Source organism: Nicrophorus vespilloides, unplaced genomic scaffold (genome assembly GCF_001412225.1).
Source record: "Nicrophorus vespilloides isolate i.1.1-1 unplaced genomic scaffold, Nicve_v1.0, whole genome shotgun sequence".
NCBI classification, from domain to species: domain Eukaryota; kingdom Metazoa; phylum Arthropoda; class Insecta; order Coleoptera; family Silphidae; genus Nicrophorus; species Nicrophorus vespilloides.
In genome coordinates, this window is record NW_017098882.1 from 143,405 (window position 1) to 169,903 (window position 26,499).

At 29.5% G+C, this 26,499-nt stretch overlaps 2 protein-coding genes across 2 annotated transcripts; one reads left to right on the forward strand and one right to left on the reverse strand.

Moving 5' to 3' along the window:
- Positions 1-628: 628 nt before the first annotated feature.
- Positions 629-19,538, reverse strand: LOC108563435 (organic cation transporter protein-like). Its single transcript, XM_017922110.1, has 8 exons — positions 18,930-19,538; positions 6,820-6,991; positions 6,497-6,755; positions 3,453-3,751; positions 3,057-3,381; positions 1,365-1,540; positions 1,130-1,302; positions 629-1,069 (listed from the first exon to the last, which is right to left on the reverse strand). The coding sequence occupies exons 1-8, from the start codon at positions 19,313-19,315 to the stop codon at positions 913-915; spliced, it is 1,947 nt and encodes a 648-aa protein (XP_017777599.1). The 5' UTR covers positions 19,316-19,538; the 3' UTR covers positions 629-912.
- Positions 1,559-2,350, forward strand: LOC108563436 (putative carboxypeptidase suro-1). The gene has a single exon (XM_017922111.1). The coding sequence runs from the start codon at positions 1,671-1,673 to the stop codon at positions 2,100-2,102; it is 432 nt and encodes a 143-aa protein (XP_017777600.1). The 5' UTR covers positions 1,559-1,670; the 3' UTR covers positions 2,103-2,350.
- Positions 19,539-26,499: the final 6,961 nt, after the last annotated feature.

A 26,499-nucleotide genomic window follows, 5' to 3' on the forward strand; every position in this document is an offset into this window, starting at 1 on the left:
TCTAGTAATAAAGCCTTGAGGATTCTAATAAAATTTAAAATTCACACATAAATATGCATGCCAATATCTATCATAATAATAGATAGTTACATTGTAGATTTTTTTCTTAATTAATGGTTTGTCGGCAAAATGTTAACTGAAGGTAATTTGATAATTGAAAAAAGTATAAACAATTTATCTGAGTAAATAATCGTCCAATAGAGTAATAGTGAAAGAAATTATAATTAGAAAAAACTTTAGAAAATATCAACGTAATAAGAATCAAGGACAAATATCAGAACAGAATAAAGAATACTTTCTCAGGAAATGGCGTATTATTACCAACAATGAAGAAACATTTACTTTAGAATATAATGTAGATAGTTATATTAAAAACGTATACATTAAATTACAACAAGAATGAAAAACTACACTTTAAAAAATGTTGACGATTTTAAATAACTTAAGTTTAATTGGTGTTTGTGGGAAATTGGCTAAAAATAAAACTCGAAAGTATGTACTTATTTCATTTTATTTAACATATTTAGGAACAACATGTTTTGTCTTTTGAATGAAAATACACTTTTTTCTTTAGTCATAATAATAAACTTAAAATAAATAATAGTATTATTTACATATTTTCGCTAATTACAAAATAATTTATAAATTAATCAAGAGATAATAATAATAATTATTATTAAAAATACCACAGACTATTTGAGATGGCATCCATCTCTGAGTAAACTAAGCAACAGTAGAAGCAAACCGTCTCTCCTCCTCAAATAGAATTCAATCTCTGGCTCAAATCAAATTCAGATTTTTTCTTTGGTTTATGTAATTACCAAAATAATAAATACCGCTATTCACTTTCGCAGGGAATATAATTCTGGTTGAATAAGGAGGAGAGGCGATCATTTAAATCACAAAAAGGGTTTATATGGCGTTTTCCGCCATGGATTTCCTTGATCTGATGGAATCTCTGTGGATCAAAGATGATCTAATTTCACCGCGGAAGGAAGCCCTTGTAGGTGTGTGCAAATGAAGATGGGCCCTCTTGAAGGGATCCACCTTTGGTTCTGGCATAGGTTTTCTGAAATTAGTTGTACAGTTAGTAAATGAGATTGATGATGATTTATATTGTAATACTAACCTTGCCATGCAGGGGAATTCGAAGAATTTCTGATCTTTTCCGAATTCTTCTCCATCTTGCAAAGTCTGTGGTAATTCATGATCTAAAGTTTCTGGAAGGAAAAGCGCTAACATTCCTCCGAGGATTCCAATAATTCCGAGGATAAGTAAAGGCAATGATGTCGAAATATTAGCCTGAAAATATTATTAAAGTAAGAATTGCGTACTATAAAATATGTGTGTTCATATTTTATTACCAAATAAACGATAAATGGAGCGACGATACTAGCGACGTAACCCATGATGTGGATGAGGGCTACACCTTGAGCTCTCACGACTGTAGGTAGCAATTCTGCAGCGTACTGCAAGCCGATGTTGTACGAGATGTTGACAGCAAATCTTCCGATGATCGCAAAAGTGGCCGAAGCGATTCCTGAAAGAAACAGTTACATAAGTTATATGATAGGTAGGTTAGGATAAGTAGGCGTCTCAAAATTTTGACATCGATCAACATTAAATTTGAGTTCTTCTAAATTAATTCTGTTAATAGAATCGTTTCGGAGATGATTTCGAAGCACAGGGCTGGTTGCCAGAAAGGCCATCACAGACGGCACAAGGAGAAACCGTTTGCTTTCTTCTACAACAGGTTTCCCAGATATGAAGAGATGCAGTGTTATATGAGAATGCTGAGTCGTCAATTCAAGAATTTTGCCAGGGTGGAAACTATTGGCAAGAGCTATCAAGGTAGAGATATCGATATGATAGTTATTTCGAAATTTCGAAGTCGGAAAGAAAGACACGCCGCCTTTATTGATGCCAATATTCACGCTAGAGAATGGCTTTCAAACTCGACCGTTCTTTACTTCATCGATTACATAATTCGGCATCGCCAGATCTTGAATCTCATGGACTTCTACATTGTGCCTTGTTTGAACCCGGATGGCTACGAATACACGCACACCCAAGTAAGTTTAATAGCGATTTTTGTTACTTGATTATTATTACTATATTTGTTGTAGAATCGTTTGTGGAGAAAAAATATGAATCCGAATCACAGCTGGTGCGAGGAGATGCAAGGTGTCGATCTGAACAGGAATTTTCCATATGGTTATGGCCGTAAGTTTATTACGTCGTCGGTACTTTATAATCCCAGCTTGGATTTGTAGACGACCTTGAGCAATCTGAGCTTTGTGACTGTCCGGATAATGTTTCAGTCCAGGGCAGCAGCAGTGATAAAGCCAGCTTCATGTACAGAGGCGAATGCCCACTGAGCGAACCCGAAGCCCAAGCTTTAGCAGCGACTTTAGAGAAGTACAAAAGCCACATTAAACTATACATTTCGGTTCACTGCTACGGCAATGTTATCCTCTTTCCATGGGGCTTCACCAAAGAACCGCCGCCAGATCGGTGTGACTTAGTGAGAATGAGCAATGTTTTCTTTATATGCAACAATAAAAAAAACTATTTTAAATTACAGGAAGACTGCGGCTATGCGTGCAAACATGCGATGATGAGAGCGTGCAAAGATCGTAACTTTAAAGTCGGAAGTACTGCGAGCAAAATGTGTAAGTTATTCCCGTATATAAACATCATGTGTTATAATTATTCCGTTTTCTTAAGACTTGTCTTCGGGTGGTAGCGCGGATTACGCTAAAGGTTGTCACAATATTAAATTTGCGTACACCATTGAGCTTCAGAAGTACGGTAAGTCGGGCTTCACACCTAACCCGAAGCGGATCGTGGAAATTGGTTACGAAACCACGTTCGGTATATTGGCCATGGTCAAGTTCGTTTATAAATATTACAAAGATAAGGAGCGATACGAGAAGCAGAAGGTGTGCAAGTGCTGGAGCTCAAATTCTTTCTATTCTCTGTGACGGTTCTTCCATTTGTATACAACAGCATAGAAAAAATAAAATTGTGATTGTCTTTCTAAATTATTGACTTACCTAATGGGACGGTGATGGCCAGTAAACTGAAAATACCGCTTACGACCATCGTTCCGCAAGCCAACCATCTGCGACCCCATCTGTCCAAGACGATTGTTAAGAATGTATCGGCCGGGAATTCGGTGAAAGATGCAACGGAGAAGGTTACAAAGATATCCAGACCCAAAGATCCTACGTTCCTGACGTGACCATCGAATACCAATGAGATTGCCATCCAGATCAGAATCAGGAGGATGGTAATCTTACGGAGCCTCGGGGTTTTGAACAGATCCAGAACGGAATAGGATTTATCAGCGTCTTCTTTTTCAGCCTTCAAGCAGCTAGCCTATTTACGTAAAGCAATTGATTAGTTAATCCACATATTTCTTTGTACATACAAAATTATGTGTTTATTACCGTGAATTCATTGTACAGTTTCTCGTCGACATTTTTCTTGTTAATTCTTTCAAACTTTTTCAGGATGGAAACGGCCTTCTCCACTTTTCCTTGAGAGGCCAACCATCTGGCGGATTCTGGTACGATCCATGGAGTTAGGAGGCAAATGAACAATGGAGCAGAAGTGGTGATGCTGAGCATCCTCCAGTCTGCCACCCAAAGCGCAATCCAAGGAAGGATAGTTGAAGCGAACGTGAAGAAGATAGCGATGGACATGTTCGCAACGAAAGTTCTCCATTTAGGTCCAACATATTCCAAAACTGTAAGTATAAAAAAAATCAGATTATTTAAAAGTAATTTTCGGCGGATATGTCAAAATATATGGTAATTTATAACCAAAATGTTAGCTAAATAAATAAACACAGTTCTAACCGGGTTTTATATTTTTTTATTTATATTAGTAAAAATGTCAAGCTTATATATAAATTTTAACATATAGTTATTTAACAGCAATTGAAAATATTAACAACATTAAAGAGGATTAGTTCATCAAGGAAGTAAAACAGTTGAAATTAACATTATACACGAGCAAGGATTTTTTTCCCTACAAGATTCATCCTTCATAGAGGAAATTCAAAGAATGTAAGTAGCTGTTAATCTTGCACCAGTTTTATATAAATCGCAAATAATTGCGTGTGCGTGCGATGAATAAAAATACAATAAAATGGAAATGAGGAAAGATCTTTCTTATCTCGTCAATTGTAAACAAAAGCGGGAAAAACCTTGCCGTTAACATAAGTCCACTGACAGTCTAAATGGATCGAAATAATAATTTAATTAATTGCATTATTATCATAAGTAAATTGTATGCACGAAGGTAATAGAAAATTTACCATAAACAAAATCAAATACTTTATTTTATCATGATCATCGTTACACAATTATTTCTTCCAATCTTTTTTTATCAAAAGCGTTTTATTGAATTCATTAACGTCCTTTTTTCCCTCAATTGGAATGTAAATTTTATGCCAAGGTGAGTAAAAAATCTGAGGAAAGAAACCATTTTCCTCTCTTTCGGATTATATAAGATTGGGATGCCGTTTCAATGGCAACGATCAATGCCGCGTAATTGACGTTGAAATGCCAAGCAGCACGCGCTCTGCTGCTATGTTATGCGTTTTTGACGAATTGAAATTTCAATTTTCCGTATGCATAATGCGTTTAATAAACGGATACGTTTTATCTTGCATAATTGCGGATAAGCAATGTCGTTCTTAGTCCGGGATCGAATTAATAACATGCGCTACGATTCAAAATCAATATAATTAAGTGCATATAAATTGAATGGACGGCGTTACGTTAATAAATCGTTGCCGATTTTTATTCCTGCCCGGATAATGGAACGGAATTACAGATTATGCGAATTTTATTTTAGTCGATTCAAGGCGACTTGCTGCACGTATTAATAATACATAAATCATTTCATAGTTTGCTTTTTTTGTGTTTGTTAGTGCGAAATCGATTTCTATCGTTATTTGCTAATTCCGATTTATTTAACAGCAAATCGGACAAAAGTAATTTATTATTGCACCAATTTATTTTCAATTGCAATGCGAGGTAATGCAAATCGTAGTTCATAAATTATGCCTTAAAAAGAAATAATATAATCGCTTCCTTTTTTAATTTAATTTATTTAAATTTATTTTATCGATGAATTATTAATCATTCTTTTATTAACTTTTTCAGTCCATATCTGGACAATCGATTTAGAAAAAAAAACTATTAGTGTGATTGATTGCATTTGATTTATGTTCATTAACATTTGCAGTTTAACATAAATTATCTTAATTGATTAATTTAATTCATTTATTACAAATGATTATTTTTCTAGTAATAGTATCTGTATGTGTTATACTCATCCACACTATGCGTGACTACTCTGGATTGTCAAGGTGATCCATGACATTGACAACTACAAATGAACAGTTAAATTAGTAGTTGGTATGTCTTATGTACGTCAATTATGAAGTTCTTCAATATTATGAATAAATTGAAATATTTTTACTATCTTTTAATTATTTTTTAAGACATTATAACTAATAACAACAATAATTAATTAAAAATAAGATCACTTATGTATGTTAAAAGAGGCATAAAATATTTCGTAATAATACAAATAAATTGCGGTATTCACTATTTCATTATTTTCTACAACCAAAGTTGAAAGAAAGAGCGAGATTATGAGAAATCTGCTTTGTGAGCAACCAAGGTTCGAGTTTCCTTAAACTTCATACATAAAAATTACTAATTGTTACAGGTGTATTTCTAAACACGTAGAGATCTTGAAAAGTAGTTTCTTTTCTATGTACTCAAACGAAAATTTGTAATTAAATTCTGTTCTTTCTGGATGAAGGAAACGTAATATGAAATCCGTGTCGTGTTTATTTTATGATTCCATATGTTTGTTGCTTTTGCATAATTGTTGTCTCCGTATAATAAATTGCATATTACCTAGTAATTACGTACCGAGTGTAATAGTCTGAATACAATTTCCATCATTTTTTCGTGCGTGTGCGCGAGTACATGTAACTTTTGCACAAAACAGTTACTTTTCAATGATACACGCCGTGACCTTAACTCGTGAATGATCCTTGGATATCATTATACAAATTCATTCCGTTTTGCAATTAATACGAACAGAACAATTAAGAAATATTAGAAAAAAACGAAAAGTAATTGTAGTAAAACTTCAAAATATGCAAGTAAAAAGAAATAGGAATGCAAAAATGTTCAAAGTTAACGACGTTTTAATTACTTTTCGTTATTATGCTATTATTAATTGGATATTATTGTAAATTTTATCTGCACCTGCGTTTTCTCACATTCATTAAAGCCATTCTATTCACTTTGTGCAGATCCTATTTGTGTTTCGCTAATTAGATTTGCAGCTAAACCAGATTTCCGATTGTTGCGTTTATCTTCGTGGAGAAAGTTTTTTTTTTAGCAAGGTCAGTTTATTATCTGAGGCAAATTGATGTTTTTAAATTGATTTATTCATTTCTTACCTAAGATGTACATCATCGTGAAGCAGTTGTCGAAGGCCATACCAACAAGGAAACGGCATACGCAGAAGGACCAGAAGGAATTGCAGTAGGCTGTAGCGATTCCGGCTGTTGCTCCTATAAGATTTGTTCCAACCAAAGCTGGGATTCTGCCGTGTCTATCGGCCACCCAGCCGAAGACGAGGCCTCCTAGGATAGCGCCGCAAAAGAAGATGGCTTGTGCCAATGTAGGCAGACCGTCTTGCTCGCAGACCCAATCCAACTATTGCAATAATAACGAAGAGTTATTAGAATGGTTACATAATATTTACAAGATAGATGCTTACTTCTGAGGCGATCGTCTTGTATGGGATGTCCGTGTAGTTGTATTCCCAGCCGTTGCGACATGCAACCGTCGGCCAAGATGGATCTGGCTTTACCACTCCTTGCTGCAGGATCTCCGTGTAGTTCACAGCGTACATCCGACATTTCTCACCTTTAGGAATGGCCAGGTTTAATCTGAAAATTACAAAATACTTAATCAATCGAACCTACAACAATGGTATTTACTTTCTTGTTAAATGATGTATCTCCTATTGTTAAGTTTCCTTATAAATTATTTACTACTGTTTATACTTTGAGTTCTTTATTGAATTATTCTATAAACTTTTACGTATATTTGCAACATCTTGCAAGTAACATTTTTTTAAATTTATAATAAATATTTCAAATAACTGACTACTTTAAAATCTCTATAAAAGGATTAAAAATATTATTACTATTGAGATCTTCTAAAGTTGTTTTAATTGGATATCGCCAAGTATATATGTTATGCCTCATAAGGCAATTTTCCATTTATATAACTTGGTTCAAATCTTTGTATAAAATGCACATTCCATACAACTCCATTCTTACAGGATTGTTTTAATTAATTATTTTTTATGTATCTGTAAAGAAATCTCACTTAATTTCCTTTTTGTATTTTTCTTACTATTATCAATAATTGTCGCAATGATGTGTTACTATTATTAGGTGATACATTACTTTTAAGTTATAATATTTTTTACAATATCTTAATATAATTGGAAACAATTATTACTGTAACAAAACGAATGAAAATTATAAACTTTAATTAACTTGAAGAAATGTATCAATTGGGTAAAATCAAGTAAGTAATTAGAAATATTCGAACATTTTACATATACAAATTAAAGTTAACTGAGATTTAAAACTTACAGTTTATGTATGAAAGTTTTGTTTTTAGATCGTAAAATAAGTAAATAAACTATTCGTAAAAAATAATTGTATGTTACATTATAATATATTGTACATTCATTAAGTTCTACTTTTACAAGTATTAGTTTTATTATTATATCATGGTTTATTAGTCAACTTCAAATGATTGAAGTATCGTTTCTTCAATTTATTTGATTTTATATGTATTTAATAGATTGATTATTTACTAATTATATAATAATATCCAAAAGTTTGTTTTAAACTAATTCCATGATTCTGATAGTTTTTTAATATATACAATAGGTTGGATTAAAAGAAATGATTATTTCCTGTTCTTCGTTAGCAATTGCAATGAAATAAATATAAATGAATTGTAGTAAACTAATGTTCTAGTAATACTAAATTATTACTACTATTTGGATCATATTAAGACAAATTATTCTTCGATTTAAAAAATGCTGATTTTATTGTGTTTAATACATTTTTTTTACTATCTTCAGATGGTGATGAGAAGAATCGTTTACCTGGACTAATCTGTTTATTGAATGTTATTAAAGAGTCGTTTCGCCAACGCTGATTTATCTCGTACGTAATGAGCGCAAAGTAATTGGGATCTGTTTCTTCGGTATAAGCAATGTATGCTGACAGCATTAGAACGAGTCGCGATTTATGCGTTCGGCCCTGCAGCGAAATATCTTATACCCAGTGACAAAGTGAATTACAAACACTTGTTTCTTCCAATAACTGTAATTGCTTGCAAACTGGGATCCATTCCCTGCCTCATGATCCGTTTACTTGCGTGTGGGTGCAGTTCATAATCAGAGCCCAACATAATAACGTTGATTAATTAACACTGCGCTCTTGTCCTCTGGCCAGGCGAAGGAATTGCTACAAAAAAAAATATGCAACGGCGGAATATGAAAAGTGCCCCGATTGTAAAAATACTAAATACACGACCACGTTATGCTCTAATTGTGGATTAAATTTATTCACGTTGCGCAGCTCCACACATCCTTTTATATTCCATTATGTTGCGACTGTTTTCTTACTCATTGAATGTTTTAATGTTATACAGACAGAAACCAAAGAAACCCGATACATCATAACTCGCATTAATGAGGCACAATAATCGGATTATTATTATTTTCAGAGACTGCTATTGTTTCTGCTCAGTTAATTAACTTAAGTAAAGCATGATTGAAGTCCCATAACAAATAATTTACATACCGCGACTTCCGGTATTAACAATCAAATTCGTGGTAATCCTTCAGAATAAACAATATTATTTTGTTCGTTGCAAATTACTTGCTGAATCATGAATGATTACCTGTATGAAATTATTACGATGTTAACTGCGATTTAAACAGTTTTGTTTGTAATTTTGCGAATGTTAATTTAAGAAATTACGATGTTTCCAATTCCGTATATAACCGGTCATTGCAATTTTATGGTGTTTATAATTTCACATATAAATAAACTTAAAATTATCCGACAACACATCACCTCGAATATAGTTCAGTTAATCATTTTTAATAGCTTGTTTTTCTTAAAGTCATTCGAATAATGTAAATACATTTTATTCTCATTTATACTCTTATAAAGTATTATAATAGTTATAAAAAGATATTAGGAATTAATATCAATAATGTGAAGCCATAGGAAATAACTGGTTTTTACGTCCATATATAAATTATTTAACAATAAATATAAAATTATACAATGACATTAAAATTAAGTATAAAATGCATTCCATGGTAACATTTTTCTTTCAATGTATCTATAATTGCTTTAATAGTGTTAAAACAGAATGTATAAATAAGCAATCTTCGAATAAGATCGTACTTAAGTTACACGGAGACTCGAATGAAACGGTACTTTAATTACACGGTTTCTTTAAAATATATTTTCTCACAATGTTAATATCATTACTTTTCGCGGTTTAACAAAATAGTGTACAGATTTAAACGTATTTTGTGTAAAATAAAATAACACGGTCTTGAATTGCACGGTTAACCGTGTTATTGAAATAATCTTATGCAAACGTATAAACAGAAAATTAGATAAATTATATTGAGAGTAGAAATAAAAGACTAAGACTAAATCTAATTTTAATTAATATATTTATAATATATATTTCAACAAATTACCATAACAAAAACTCAACAAAATAGCATAATAAGAAAAATAAAACAAATTGATTTGAATTATTTTTTGTCAATATTGAAAATAAGATATTTCTTATATTTTTTTTAGTCAAGAAGTATTTATTAGAGAATCGCAAATAGAATTAAATGCACATCTGCTGTGCATATTAAACCTCAATATATGTGCTTTCAAGATTTTTCTTTTTCTATGAGAATTATGTATGCAATGAGTGTAAGAAAATAAAGAAGTAAAGTAACATTTTCTTAAGAAGGCAACTATAAATATTTATATATTTCTATGTATAGTACATTACCTAAACACAATTCGCTTACAACACGAAGAGATTTATAGAGTTCACATGTTTTTTTTTAATGTAATCCCATCCATGCTGACAAAGCAATGAATATTGCGAATCTATTAATCTTTAGATTAAAATAAAGAGGGACGAAATTAATATGCAGTATCGTCCGCCTTTAGAGAGGACAGTCCTCCTTTTGCAGGTTCTATTCTTCCTCGAAAAGTGTCCTCCATTTCGATATTTTACTGATGATATTAAAATCGATGACAATCGATGTTTGTTTGAAGAAATTAGAGGACTTAATGTATATTTAAATTCTGATAAATTAAAACAATGAGAAATATTTAACCATTTTAAAAATGAACTCATTTCATATGAAAATGTATGCTGCCGTGGAACTAAAACAGCAGTTGAAAGAGTTTTTTAATCGGTAACGTTTTTTGGACAAGTGAGAAATCAAGATTGAATGTTGATACTGTAGCTGCAGCACTTACCGTAAAATTCAATATAAAGGATATTTCTTGCTCCAAAATTTCTTTTCAATGTATTGTTAGAAAATGATATATTGACAAAAATTGATTCAATGAAAAAAATACTGATTTAATTAAATAATTTACATTGTACTTTTTTCTTAAATTTTTTCGTCTTCTTTTTCATTGTAAAAAAATGGTCACTTTAGTTATAGTATATAAACCATATTGATTCCTAAACTTGAAGCGTACCAATTAATTATATTTTTATCTTTTCAATGTTAGAATTAAACAAAAATACTTTGTGCTTCTTTGTCTTTAAATAATAATGTCATTCTACAATGTCGCCGGATTCTAGTTCTTGGCTGAATTTCACAATTTCAGTTATATATTATGCATTTATATCGGTTCGCGATTTTATTTCGCAGAGTGGCTAAACTGGGCCAAGACTTTTTCCAGAGGCGGCTCCGAGGAGAGAGAAAAAAGGCAAGAACTTCAAACCGCTTACATAGAAATAAGTAAGTAAACGCGCACACATTCGCATACATATTTTTTTTTCTATCTCGCGTTTTACGATAATTACAATTATTACTATGGATGGAAATTGGTCTTAATGTTACCGTAACCTTTATTTTTGAGCTGTTGTTTGCGGTTGTCTCTAATTGGTTTTTAAATAACTTATTATAGCTGAAGGTTCTATCTAATATTATGTCTTATTTTCGGATATTTGGATCAATCAAAAATACCCCGTAGCTTCAATTTACGGAAGTATTATTGATCGAATTTAATTGTCTGCTATATAAAGTCGCCGCGCTGAAATATTAATTGAGTAGAAGAGACGAAGCGAAAATATCCTTGCTCGGAAATAGATATTCTGTGATGCAAAGGATCGATATTTATTTAGCTATTTTCAAATCCACACATAGTTTCCATAAGTCAGCATTCGCTATAGTCCAAGTGTAAAAATATCTAAACAAACTAAATTATAATTGAGTAAAACAAATTTACAAAAATATAGTAGAAATTATATTTTTTATACATAAATATCTATTTTTTCCATTTATATAGTTAAGTCTCTTTTTGTACGGTTTATTTCCATTTTATTTACATCCTCGATTAGTCCGGTTTTTGGCGGAACGGATATCAAGAGAGTAAAACCTATTTTGAAGTGGAATGGAATTTCCTATTACAAGAAAATAATTTTCACATTAATGAAGTTTTTAATTGAAATCAAGTGCGCGTAATTGATTTAAATCCATTAGTTCGTCGCTATTATAATCAAAACTTGTATACATACATTATGATTATAACAAATGCAAATTTATACAATCTTCTCAGAATCATAATTTTGATCGAAGAAGCGAACAATCGAAATAATTTGCCAAGCATCCGAGGGGAATTTCTTTGTGTATTACATAAACCAATTGGCGAAGTGCAAGTAATTGACGATTACGTAACTCTGCGAACCAAATGCAATGTTAATAACAATGCAGAAGTAATAGATAAATGAATACAAGAAGTAGCATTATGCATATATTGATAGAAAAAAACATAGCAGTAATTGCACGGATATTAATTATGCATGCGCTAATAACAATCAATCACGATTCGATTCTAAAAATAGTTATGGAAAAATGAAAAAAAATGCTTTCCTCGCAGACAAAAATAGGTAAAATGTGTGCGTTTACATTCGTTTCGGTTACGAAATGCCGTGTCTTGTACATGAAATTGCAAACAGCTTCAATGTCAAACGAAACGCTCCGTTTCAAGGAGTTGAAAGGTTGAAGGCGTTGCAGAAATCGTTTACATTTTGAATTTGAAGAGATATTTGTGGTTTCAGTTAGAAGTTTGCACATTACACTATTATGAAATGCTCTTGCGAGATTTTCTAAATCTGGAGTGGTTCTCGTACATAAACGGCATTGCATGACGCAGAAGAATGCCGGTCCATTACTACGGCACTAACTTTTAAAATTGTTTAGAGAGTGAAAAAAAAGAATGTAAATCTATTTCCAATGTGTTTCTCGGTGTACATCCAATTTGGAAATAAACCGTTTACGTATATGGAAGAATCGCTAAATGCGTCTAAATATTGTTTAAAGTTGGTAAATTACATTTACTTCGTTTTGCATAATTTAAAGAGAAGATGTTTATGGGGAAAACCGCGGAATTTTTCATCTATTTTTTTATTGGTCTAACGAGATACAAATTGCAATTTTATAACGGGACTTTCTTTTATACGTTAATACTATAAAATGTTCAATTTTATTACGCTAGTTAGAATTGAGTTATTCGGAATTCATTAGATACAAACTGTGTCATAATTGCAATTTCCATGAGTGGAATGTTTTGAGAGAGAAAAAAAATAGGTATATACATTTTTTTAAACATAAATCGAATAAAATTTATTTAGTTCGTTATGAATATTTAGTAAAAAAAAAATACTCTGTTAATACAATATTCATAAGTAGGAAAAAAAGTACTCAGTAATTATATTCAGTAACAACATAACTGAATCAAAGATTTAAAAAAAAATATAATAAAATATTACCATGTAAATTCCTTTGACATATTATTAAAATTTTATAAATCTTGCATAAGTAAATTTTATTTTCTGATAATAAACAAAATTTATTGTATAACAACATACAAAGTTTTTGTATTTATATTTACTAATATCTGAGTTTTATAGTAAACATTTTTATTGTTTATGTGTATCAGTTTACTTTTTTGAAATTATATATATTTAGTTTGTTCTTTTTATTTCTGTATATGTTTTTTCTTGTACGTCTGATGCAATTAACATTATTATGATTTATACATTTTTAATAAGTAAATAAAATTTTAAAACACTTTTGAAAACAATACATTTTAGTTATTATTAAATATATGAAGTTACATCGAATACAGAAATAAATACAATACAAATTCTTTAATAAGAAGTAAGTATTGACTTGCTACAATCTTGAAACCCGAGAAATTAATTGACTGCAAGATGAGACGAAATAAATCGTATTTACAAATACTTTAAAGAGAATTCGAGGTAGACACTTATTGGGTCCATATAAAGCAGTTAAATATAATTGATATATCGTTTTAAATATACAAAAATACTTTATGTTTCTTTTACATTGATTAAATCTGTAATAATTATAAGAAAAAGTACGGTAGATTTTGTGAAAGTATATCAACCAGTTTTTTTTGTACCTCTCATTGAACATTAGAGTAGATTTAATCAAATATATTAAGTATTATTAGTTGCACATTATCAAAAAAAACTGCAAGGATTTCTTATATAAGTAATTGGCATGCATCAAATGTCACTTCTTTTTGTTAATATGACTTAACAAAGACTTATTTGCTATTTCATTTTTTTATTGTATTATTGTAAATGCAAGTAATTGTGATTGTTATTACATCATTTTATTTTTATTTCACATTTTTTTATCCGTCTCTCGTCTCTCATTTTGTAGTTACTAATTTTAAATTGTTAATAAAAATAATCCTAATAATCTAAAATAAATCTGTTAATATATAAAACTATAAATAATGGCTCATTGTACATAAAACAGAATTTTAAGAACGTGTGAAACTAAATAAAATTAAATAATAAACAATTAGAATGACATTGACAAGTATCTCACAGATGCGATCTTAAATATTTACATTTATCTTCTCGGATTTGAAGAAACTTAAAAATATATACAGTCAGAGTATACAATTATCCAGAACATAATTTGCGTAGTGTTTGACGCAAAGTATATCTGTTGTTCCAATTTATTATTAATTGAATTCATAATTGAATCTGCGATGAAAATTGAGCTGTTTTCTTTATGCGCGCACACGTCATACTTTATCTTTATATGGAGTCCAGCTGCTGCGGTAAATCCCATTCCTAACGGCGCAAGTGGATTTAGTTTAGCATTCATCGCATTTCTCTGTCCATTCCCCTTGGACATTTTTTTTACTCGCCCACCGTTCGCGAATGTTGGACGTAAACACTTCATAAATCATGTTTGCAGATTGTAGTTGATTTATGTGTCGCAGCCTTAACATTAATCGAACGTTGCTGTTACAATCTTTCGGTTAATTAATTTGGTAATTGGCCTAAAAAGCGGCGGAAACAATGTGCCCATTGAATATGGCTTGTGAGACAGGAAAGAGGAATTTCCATTTAATTTGGTTAATTCAGTTGACGAAGTTGTCTGATTCAGATGTCTAAAATTTCTTGGGTTTAAAAATTTAGGAATTTCTGGTCGCTAAAAGAGCTAAATAAGACACCAATTAGATGAAGCGATAAAAAAGACATAATAAAAAGAATAGAACTTCTAGGACTATAATTTATTACAATAACAAATATTAACACTTTTCATTACTAATTCCTGAATTATATTATTAATTGTGATACTTATAAGTTAATTAATTAATAATAATAACTTAGTGGCACTTAAATATTACTCATGATAAGAGTTATAATTAAATTAATATGCGGAAATTAAAATGTGCAGAAAATAATTTCCTTAACGATAACTAAATTTAGTGATATACATTTATTTAAATTGGCTACACAATTATTTTAAATAATTAACTAAAATAAAACTTAGTGAGTAAAAAAAATTAATTTCGGTCGCTTATAAAAAAAAAAAATTTGATAAATTTTGTAAAATTGGGAAAAAGAAATTAGCCTATTTTAATCAAATATTTAAAACTTGTTAAAAAATATTATTGATTCATAAAAAAATTCTAATTCAAACTGTTTTGTATATAGATTAGAAGTATAATATTGATTTGTGCTGATTTGAATTGTTTTATTTTTGTTTGTTTACTATCAATTTTTGTAATTTTATAGATAATTTAGGTAAAAAGACCTAAGTTATACTGCCCAATTATAGAAATAAATATGATTTAATATTTTATTTATATTTTGTGTTTTCTTTTGTTGCATGAATTCGATTTTTTGTAAATATAGAAGCTCGTAAACCGTTTTTGTGTAAACCTAATTACATACAGTGGATTTTTACTACTATAGTGAAACAATTTTCCCATATAAACTGATATACGATAATGCGTTCCATTTTGGAGTCATTTTTCTTACAATTTATTTTGCTCGTTATGCGAGGTGCCACTGTATATACAAAAACTATATTTAAGAGTAAGTACTCCTGATAGATATTTACATCTTCGTAATATTATAAAGACATCATCATTCTAATTGAACATTTGTTTCATCCTCTCTTTCATATATTGATGTGTAGAAGATTTAATTAGACTCATTAAGATTGCTAATTTTATACTTTCAGTGTTTACTAACAAAAGACGATGATAAATCTAAATAATATAATTCGAAGGGATCCGCACAATTTTACAATTTGTTTCCAGCTTCAGTCGTGTGAAACTTTTACCGCATCTCCATCATCTTTCCTTGAATTAATTTCCATGATGCAATTGCCTCTGCGGTGATCTTATAAACAGTAAATTGATGCTCAGTCCGGAGGATGAGTACGTGTTTCATTGCATAATTCGCGTTAATGAAATGCTCATCTCCTCGCATTGTAATTTACAACAGCAGCGACATGATTAAAGAGAAAGAGAATGAAAAGATGAGATGGAATGCTGTATTTTTAGCATCATCACATAAACAAAGCCGAACTTGCAACCGGTTGGCCTAAGTCTATTTCTCGAAGCAGATTTACGATTTGTTTACGTTTTTTTTCTACATATAAACATTCTCTCGTCCAACGCTCGAATAAAATTTCCCATTTAGGTGTGTTAAGCAATGGTAATTTGCATATTAAAAAACACGAAAATGTAATAAGAAATACGTAGCTATTTATAGACTACCAGAAATTAAGTAATATAGTAAATACTAGTTTTTTTGTTGATAGATCGCTCTATTGCAATAAACGAATACGTTCATAATTAGATTATTTTTCAAGAATTTTACGCTTGTATGCAAATTTTACGGTGCGGTCGGAAGTGATTGTAAATATTTATTATTCGCTTTTTTCAATGCGGATTTTAAATAAGAATAATTTGTTTTTAATGCTTTAAGTTATGTAGTGTGTGGTTAACGTTGAAGGTTTTTATTTAATTATTCCTCGATATTTCATTCAATTGCCATTGACCTTAACGCTATTTTTATTTAACAATAATAATAACAACAATATTAATTATAGTGTAAAATATTAAAATAATAATGAACAAAGTACTGAAACAATAATTGTTTCGAATTAATTAACGGAAATGTTAAAATACCTTACTCAAGTTTATTTTTTTAAATTACTAGTAACTATATAAATTAGAATACAAAACTGATATTTATTAATGCTAACTTATTGGAACCGAAGAAGAACTTTTAGTAATTAAAATACAAAACAAAGTTGATGAGAGAATCCTTTTATTCTTCAAAAATTAGATTAGAATAGAGTAGAAAGTAAATATTTGGAAATGTTCAAGAAGTGCTGTACATTCTAATATTGTTGACTATATTAATTACATATGGCATATATTTCTTTGTATATAAATTGTTATTTTTATATTAGTTATTATTAAATTTATTAAAAATATTTAAAAAAAAAAAGTTTATCCAGATCACAAATCATTTTTATGACATTGAATAAATGAATAATGCATTAAGAAAAGAACTAAATACATATTTTATAATGTTCATTAATCATCAATAATTTATATTAATTTTATTTATTAATGTCTAATTAATATTTACTTTGCTCGTTTACTAAGAATTTGAACTTAGTCTATAAATTATTGTTTTAATAAATATATTAATAATATATATTTAATTAAAACAACATTTGAAGTTTCATAATAACTATATGAATATAGAAAAACATGATTTATATACCAGGAAATATATTTTTTATCATATTAATTTTTATTGAAATCATATTTGCTTAAATATGAGTATGAATTAACATGTAACCACTAATGACAAATAAATACGCTTAATAGAAAAATCGACCGAATACTGGGATTTACCGACTTCTGGATATTGATTAATTTACATCGTTCTGTTATAAAATTGAGTTTACTTTTAAGATTATTGTTTTCTGTTCGCGGCAATAAAAAAAACCTTGATCTGATTCCCGTGGCTTATTGATTGCTATTGAATCATTTAAGGTACGTTAAAATTGATTTTACTTCTTTAAATTTTTAATTAAATTACTGAAATAAGCAACAACTTAGACAATATGAAAAAATAATGAAAATTTTAGCAATTAAAAGTATAATATTTAATCCATTTTGAAAACTTATTTTTTAGAATTAAGTAAAATCTAAACAGAATCTACGTGTGTTCAATAAATTATGTTTATAATTATTTTGTAAAACAATCGAAAAAAATATTTGTAGTATTAATAAAAATAATACAAATTATTTTTAATTTATGAATCATAAAATGTTTTATAAAAATTAATAATGTAAGCAACTATATTTGCCAACAAATTATATTTAATAGATTTACTTATGCATAATATCATTTTCATAATTACAGCAATTAATTAACATTGTTTAATTTTTATATGTGAAATAATATAATTCTATTATGAATAATTAATTAGGATTTATAAACTGATTTTCAACGTTCTTATGTAACGTCTTGTTATTTATGTATTTTAAAGATGAATCTCGTATACTAGACTTAATGAATTACTTTGTTTATTGGAAATGATAGAAGTGTGCTCATTGTCCAAATGCGTCGTTTATATGATAACTTTTGTTTTATATGTTTATGACAATTTTGTAAATTAAATCCCAAATTAACTCTTTAGAAATAATTGTTTCCATATATATTCACAAAGTTAAAAATAAAACACTAATGTTGTTTTTGTCTATTTCTACTATTATCTGCATACTTACTCCACATTAAAGTTTATTTACTGTCATTAAGAATGGATCGTTGCGTTGTATGCAATAATAATTTTTAGCATTCCATTTTACTTGCAATTCACTATGAAATTCTATTTTATAAATTTAATACACAAAAACATATATTTTTTGACATTATCAAAATAAAATAAAATTATGATTATCATAATCTGTTTTTCAGATCTAGAGTAGATTAGTAGGTGATTCGACTTTGGTCTGGCCACTTAATTTTACTGAGATTCACTTAAGTGTTTTAATTAAATGTATGTAATTTGAAAAAAAGTAAATATTTTTATTGATTTTTATTATCTTATCGTTAAAGAAGCGCCATTGTTTATAAATATTATGTAAGATTCGTTTATAGAAATAAATTGTATTCAGTTGTTTTTTGTTTTTTTTGTGAGAGTAATGTATTGTGACTAACCTTTCTTCGGTGGTAAAGTTTGCCAGTTCGGGTACCCAACACCAATGTTCCTCGGGTGTCAAGGTGATGAAAATCTGGGTGAAGTAGACCCATGCCACGAAGCACGCAAATGGTACCATCATGAAGAAGAGCAGGACCTGGTATCTGCCGAACTCTCCGATGTGCGGGAGCAAGTCATCGAACTCGAAGTCTTCGGAATCTTCGCCATCCCCAGGTTTCTTAACCAAATTTGGAGGAAGGCTTTCAGAAACGAATGCCGTATTAGAGAATCCTCCTTGCTTGTTTGCAACCACACTGGGAGGTTGAACGTGTTCCAAATTACTGCAGGATTCCTTCGGCTCTTCCGGCTGCCTTTCCTGCGGCGGGAAATTCTCTTGTGGGGGCATGGCTTTTGTATTTCTTTCTCTTCGACGTGAGTTTCCTTCAATCACCAACACTGAGCAGATTCGTAAATCACAAGCACTGGTTCTCTTGTTTCCTTGTTATATAATTTTTAGGATTTGAGGTGACAGAGGGCACTCTTCCGGCTAGGCTAATCCCTTTTTTCTATCTGGATTCCAAAAAAAAGGGTGTAAATCCTAACCCGGAGTTTGGTCAATGACTAAAGCTATCGACAGACGCCGCACCGTTTTTATACGAAAGGTGGCAAAGGCCAGACATCGCCTTGGAATTCCCTTCCCCCCAAGAGAGCTCACATTTGAACATACTACATACATCGATGCACGCGTTCAATTCTCTTCAATTCAGTGACGCGCGCGGATCATTTACAGCCGTGCGTGCCGCCAGCGGCTTCGAATCATCCGATCCTCAAATGATGAGAGAGGAGAGAAAAAAAACTCGCGGAAAACTGAAGGATTTCCTTTTTCCCATCATCCTTCGATGATTACCGTTCACCCAATAATCATAATAGTTATAATAATCGAACGTCGTTATTCTTTCGAGAAACGGCAAACAGAACGATTATCGCTGGAAACGTTGGACGCATTTCCCGAGGAGCCCATGAAACGGGAGAGAGACTGCTGCCCGTGGAAAAGCAAGCAAATCCTTGTACGCTATAACACGCCAATTACCAATTGAACGCTCTCAAAAGGAAAAGAAAAAAAGCAACGAAAATTAAGTAAAAAATCGCCGATGTGTAAAGCAAAACGCTTGGAACTGGAAAGAAACTGCGATCGAATAAATCGTAAAAATCAATCAATATTTCTCCGCGACGGCCGAATCATCAGATCAGTCATTGTGAAATTGCGCTCAGACCGCGAAACGGCAGCTAACCCACAAAACGGAAAGCGAACGCTGGAAAACAAAAAAAGGAAATAGAAAGAATAACATCAAGACGAAGACAATTAAAATAAAACATATTCATTATGTATGTTTTCTTTTATTAATATCGTGATTTCTAAACGGTTAATAAATGCGGAAGTCGTAACGCTTTGAGATTTTTAAGCTTCTTATTCATTTATTTTTTTTTCTTCTTCCTGATTTCGGTTTCGGCGCAACCTTGCTCTGATCGCATGCAAATAGAAAGACCAAATCGAAAGTGACTAATTCCAATTTTTCAAGTTCATTATTCCGTCCAATGTAATTTAATTCCGTTTCATTAATTATTTTTATATTTGATGTAATAAATTATTACATTTGTGATCGAAGCGTGCGTCAAATGTACCCGGCGCTTCCGCCATAATTCAATATGTTTCTTTATATTTTCTTTTTGCTGTTGGGTATGCAAATGGTTTTTCCGAAATGTATAATTAATCTGATCTGGATTTCCTCGGGTCGGCGAATCGTGTTTTTATTTGCTTTCCATTTTAACGCGAGCGCTCGCCGCGCTATAATTCCCTTTCTTTTCGCGTTTATCCAACTAATTTGTATAATTACGCCTTCCGAACGCGTCATTAGATCGTTTTTGATAGGTTCACATAAATCTAATGCGAGTTTCATTTTTTTTTTAAAGTTCTATTTACTTCGATTTGCTGGTACATTCAAACCAGTTATAACTGAAACAGTATTTGCATTTTATATATCACAAATTTAAAATATCACTCTAATTATAATTTAAAACGGCAGAAAAGCTTTCAGTTCAAATTCACCAATGAAAATTCCATAGAAATTAATATAATATGATCGTATTAATTGAAATGCATTTTCAAAGAATCTAATATTCAACTCTTAACGTAGCAAATCACAAAATATTAAAATTTATGTAGTTCAAATATATTTTATTTATAATTAAATAAATTAATGAAGTATTTTATTACATAATAAATCTTAAATATTTGTAACTTTTTCTAAGTGAATAAAATTAAATATTTAAATTACATTATTGAAACTTACCTAATGATTATTGTTATTTAATACTAAAGTAATTAATTACAAATTAATTAAATATATTTGATACAAGGTTTTTTTTTAACATCATCAATAAATTGAAAAAAAAGGTTTTGTTAAGTTGATATGCAATAAAAGTCTTCATATAAATCTGTCTAATGACAGAGCTGAACTTTACAAATACACCAATACCTCACATAGTGCGGGAAATGGGACTCTTTGAAGCGGGACCATTTAAGAAACTAAATAAATTCGACTGTATAGAGTGAAAACTCGATCATTTATGTAGAGAAAATAATTTTGTGTACTATTTCTTTTACTCCTATAATTTATTATTATTTTGTTCAAGTAAAATTTTATTTGTTTTGAAATTTAAAACCGGACTAAAGTGAATCCGGAATGATCAAAGTGAAATATTTTTGACAATTTTAGTTTTTTTTCAAACGTTTTGCGATTCCACAAGGACTTACAAATTTTTGTAATAACAGAAAAAAATTGCAAATTGGTTTACTACACAGTATGTTATTTGTATTGTAATTTACGTATTAATTTAATATAATAACGCCATTTAAATATCACAATAAAAATAACATTTGCATTCGAAACTTCACATTATTGGTGCGAAATATTTTGTATACTGTTAAATCAAAATTTAAAACAAATCTTTGTCTTTTGCCTATTTTGCAAATAGAAGATATTTATTTATATTTTAATCAGATACAATAATTTTACTAGTAATTGCAATATTTGATTATTGTTACTGTGTTAAAATAATAAACAATTTCAAACAACGCAAAGTATTACATAGATTTCATAAGTTATCTGAATAATTAATATTAATAATGAGTTAAGTAGAGGAAAAATTGATGAATTTTGCAAAAATAATAATTGATGCTAATTAATTTATTTAATGTAATTTTATCTATGATTATAATTAAATTAAAAAAAAATAATAACGTGTGTGTAGGTTGTCATACGTTTATCATACTTTTAATATTTAAATTATTGATGAGATTTGTTTTGAAAGATATTAAATAAGTTTATTAATGATTTTGTTATTAATGAGCCAATCTATTTTTAGATTCTTATTTCAAAGTGATCGTCCAACCTGAACCTGAGAGTAGAGAGTTATTAAATATAAAAAAATCAATACAAAGAATCTCTAATTTAGAGCATATAATGAAATAATTTTACGCAATAATTAAAAACAAAATATAAAAAAAAACAAAAGAATCACAACTAGAACTAATCGATTTGATTACTCAAAGTTATTCAAATTTTAAGTAATTTTTGTGCACAGCGCACGACCTTCATCCTTCCACGCTCGAAACAAACGAAAAAAAAAAAAACACACACAACAGTCCCACATTATTTCCTTCATTATTTGCAAATTTTTTCGTACTCATACATTTTCGATGCGAAATTGACGAGGATGTTCGCTAATTAATAATAAGATATAATTGCTCTTCAAAACGAAACACATATATTATTCATAATTTCGGGTTTTAACGTTTCAACAGGTATAAGGTAAAAAATGAAAAAAAGAACCTTACATATACAGTATATTCACCTGACCTTGGAAATCGCAACAAAGAGAATGAGAAGTAAAAAAGAAAGAAAGGCTCAATCTGTTGTTATTTTTTTTATACATCACACTTACGTAACGTTAATTAACATTACTTTTGGTGTTCTATTTTTTTAATTTTTTTTTTATATTGTGGAACCTCGGTTTTCGAACATAATTTACTTCTAAAGAATGTTCGAAAAGCGAAATCTTAAATCCCTTAATATCACTGCTTATTTAAAACTTTATAGTCTTTATAATAGTTACATTATACAAAAACATTGAAAATAGTATAATAATATTTATTGTAACAACCATTTCCAGTTCGGAAACCGAGACAAAATATCAAACCAATATTTTGTTCGAAAACGGAAGCTTTCGAGATGTACAAGTATCACCCGACTTACGAACTAGTTCCGTTCCAAAGAGTTGTTCGTAAGTCGAGAGAATTTAAAAAATTTCATAAAATACTTATCTTACCACACTTTATCATCGTTTATATATGTTAAATTCCGTATTACTGTCAGCATAAATTTGAAAAATTAGAGTAAAATAAACAAAATATTTACAAATACTTTTCAATGTAGACATCAAAGTTATTGAATAGAAACGACAAAAGAAACAAATGCCACAAAAGAAAACATCTTCAAAAAATATTATATTTTATTTAATTTTTTTAATCAATTTTAGTTTGGACAATTAATTTTTTTGATCACTGTATATCTCCTTGCAACAAGTTAGAGCTTTTAAAATTTTGTTCGTAAGTCCGGGAGTTCGTAATTCGGAGGTATATGAAAAATGATAATAATCAGATCAGAGACTGTATCTTTTTTATTCTCAAGTTTACTTTAAATCAGTACAAGTTCAACTCTCGTATATATTGTTATATTTAACATTGAACTTAAAGGTTAAATAAGATATATTATTTCTTTAAATATAAATGTGTTTTGCAATTATTTAAATACATATGTATATATAAAATTCATAATTAAATAACAGTTTTATCTCGATATATTGTATTTCCAATTGAATTGTTGTGTTTAAAATATCAAAACTGATTTTTGATTGTTTCTTACTTCTATAATTTGACATTGAGAAGATGATTACTTCAAGAATTTCTGATTAATATTAATTCAAGTTTCAAATTGTTTTTCTAAGAAATTTTCTTGCATTTCATCGTGCAATTTTAAATCCTTTATAACAACTAACATTTATTCTATAGATATATAATTATTTTTTTTTGCAAAGCTTACCTAAAACTAATATCATTCAATTCTAATACATTTATAATTTGATTTATTTATTTTATTAAATTTACTAAAAAAATATTCAAATTTAAATTTATATACTTGATTTCTTCATGAAATCATGAAAATAAACAAATTCGTAGATAATAATAAATAATTTCTAAATTGAATCTGCAAATAATTATGTTAGTATTAAGTAGTATTATTGAATACAAATATTTCAATCATATTACTAGAACTTTAGTAAGAAGTTCCATGAGTATGATTTGATTAAAAACTTGATAAAATCCGTTACTTTTTTAACATAATTTAAATGTAGCTTTAAAAAGTAATCACAATTATAGTAAATAATATTTGTGTATAATCTAGTGATTCATAGTTTACATTGATTGCTATTATAATTATCCAAATTGATAGTTCAAACAAGCATTGGTTACTTTTTAACAAAACAGTAATATTTCATATAAACCATTAGCAAGTACACGTTGTTTATATTCCGAACAGGATTTACCAATTTCTAATTCGCTCAAATGCTAAATACTCTTATTAAAAAACAGCGTTAACTGGACTTTTATTATTGTTTCGTTTTGTTTACTTATTGGGTGAAAGTTTTAGGCGCGAATGTCTTCCGCCTGCTGCTTAGATTTTCCGCTCAAAACCAGTTCCTAACATGACGAAAGGCGGATTTGTAACATCGACAAAATAACATAAATATTGCGTAAGATGTTACGCAAGAATTTATTAATATTTTTCATCAGTTGCATAGTTTAATCACACTTTTTGTTATTTATCGAATCGGAATGCATGAAGAATATAAGTCGCACCTCAAATTTATATAACATATTTTTAAAAAAAATTGTTGTACAATATTTATTGAAAGAATTATACAGTTTCAGAAATAATTTCAGACAAAATAAAAATAACATAACTTATTTAACTCTTATAATTCTAATTATATAAAATCATATTTTTCTACCTATGAGACAATTTTTATTTATTATATAAATAATATAAACCGTATTTTTTAAGCTATAAGATGCAAAGTTCCTGGAAAAAAAAATATTAAAAAAATACTCCAAATAAAACTTGATTTATTTAAGACAGTCGTAGATTTTTATTACCACATTGACCATAAAATGTACTATAAGAATAAGACTATTGTAAGATTTCTTTAAGTAAAAAGATTTGTCTTAAGGTCCGAAAAATACGGTACTTTTAGTAATTCCGAGGATAATAGTAATTAGTTGCATAGAAACAATTATAATTAATTTGTGTATTCAAGCAACAAAAGACATGTACCAAGTTGGATTTGTATGTCATTGCCTTTGGTCGTCTCATCCCATTTGCTTTATTCGCAACTAACTGTAAGAGATAATGCAGTTAATGAGTTGGTGGTGATATTGCTTATTGAGTCAGTGATTTCGTCGACATTGAAAGCTCTGAGACCGGAGTGAAAGAAACAACCTTAAAAACTAGACCATTTTATATGAAACGTGCGATTTTTACCATTAGCTCCATTTCCTAGGGCCCTTGAAACATTCGCTTTTTATTTTTTTATTTTTTTTTTCAATCATTTGATTTGCAAGTGATCCATTCTACGTTGCCTATCTTAAAACAGCAATGAATCTATTTAAGTACATAAAAACGGCCTCTAGTTAACACAATTAAATGCGGCTTGAGTGGTGACAGAAGTAGATCGATTATAGTATGCGTGCTAATTAATTGGCAGAATGAAGGAAATATTTGCATGTACCGAAGAGACTTTTCTGTCGGTTTCGTGTGTCGACTACTGAGATATCGATTTATTGCGGATGGCTTTGAATGGAAATATGCGAACGGAAATTGCGTCCACTAAGGTGTGGGAAGACCGACGGAAGGTTAAGGAAACCGAAATTGTATTTATTAGCATCACTAGCAGCCTTCCAATTTCCCCAACGTCTTGAATGATTTTGAAATATATAGTTTTTTTTCTTCGTCCACCTATTGGAATATATTGGGTTATGGCCAGAGAAAGATACTTTGAATTTTGCCTTCTAATTGGAACGCAAATTAGTAAATTTGCTAGAATAATTAAATTAAAATCCATTTAAAAACATCTTATTAGCTTCAATTATTAATTTTCATTAAGGACACATGAAAAGTATACAATAGTGCATTTATAAATTTCACAATTATTTATAATTAAATCTTTCAGACCTAACACTGTAAACGATTAAACTAAACCTTGATTGCAATCAAATAGTGCGTACACACAACACGCGACAACTTTAATAGATTTTTGTATTAATTATATCTACACAACAACTACAACAACTTGTGTAGTTTTCTGTACTTAATACGGAATTATTGCTTTTGAAACTGATCTCTTAACAATAACACTTCTTCCTACATACAGGGGTTGGAACTTCGACCATCCTTGCGAAAATGTCTTGTT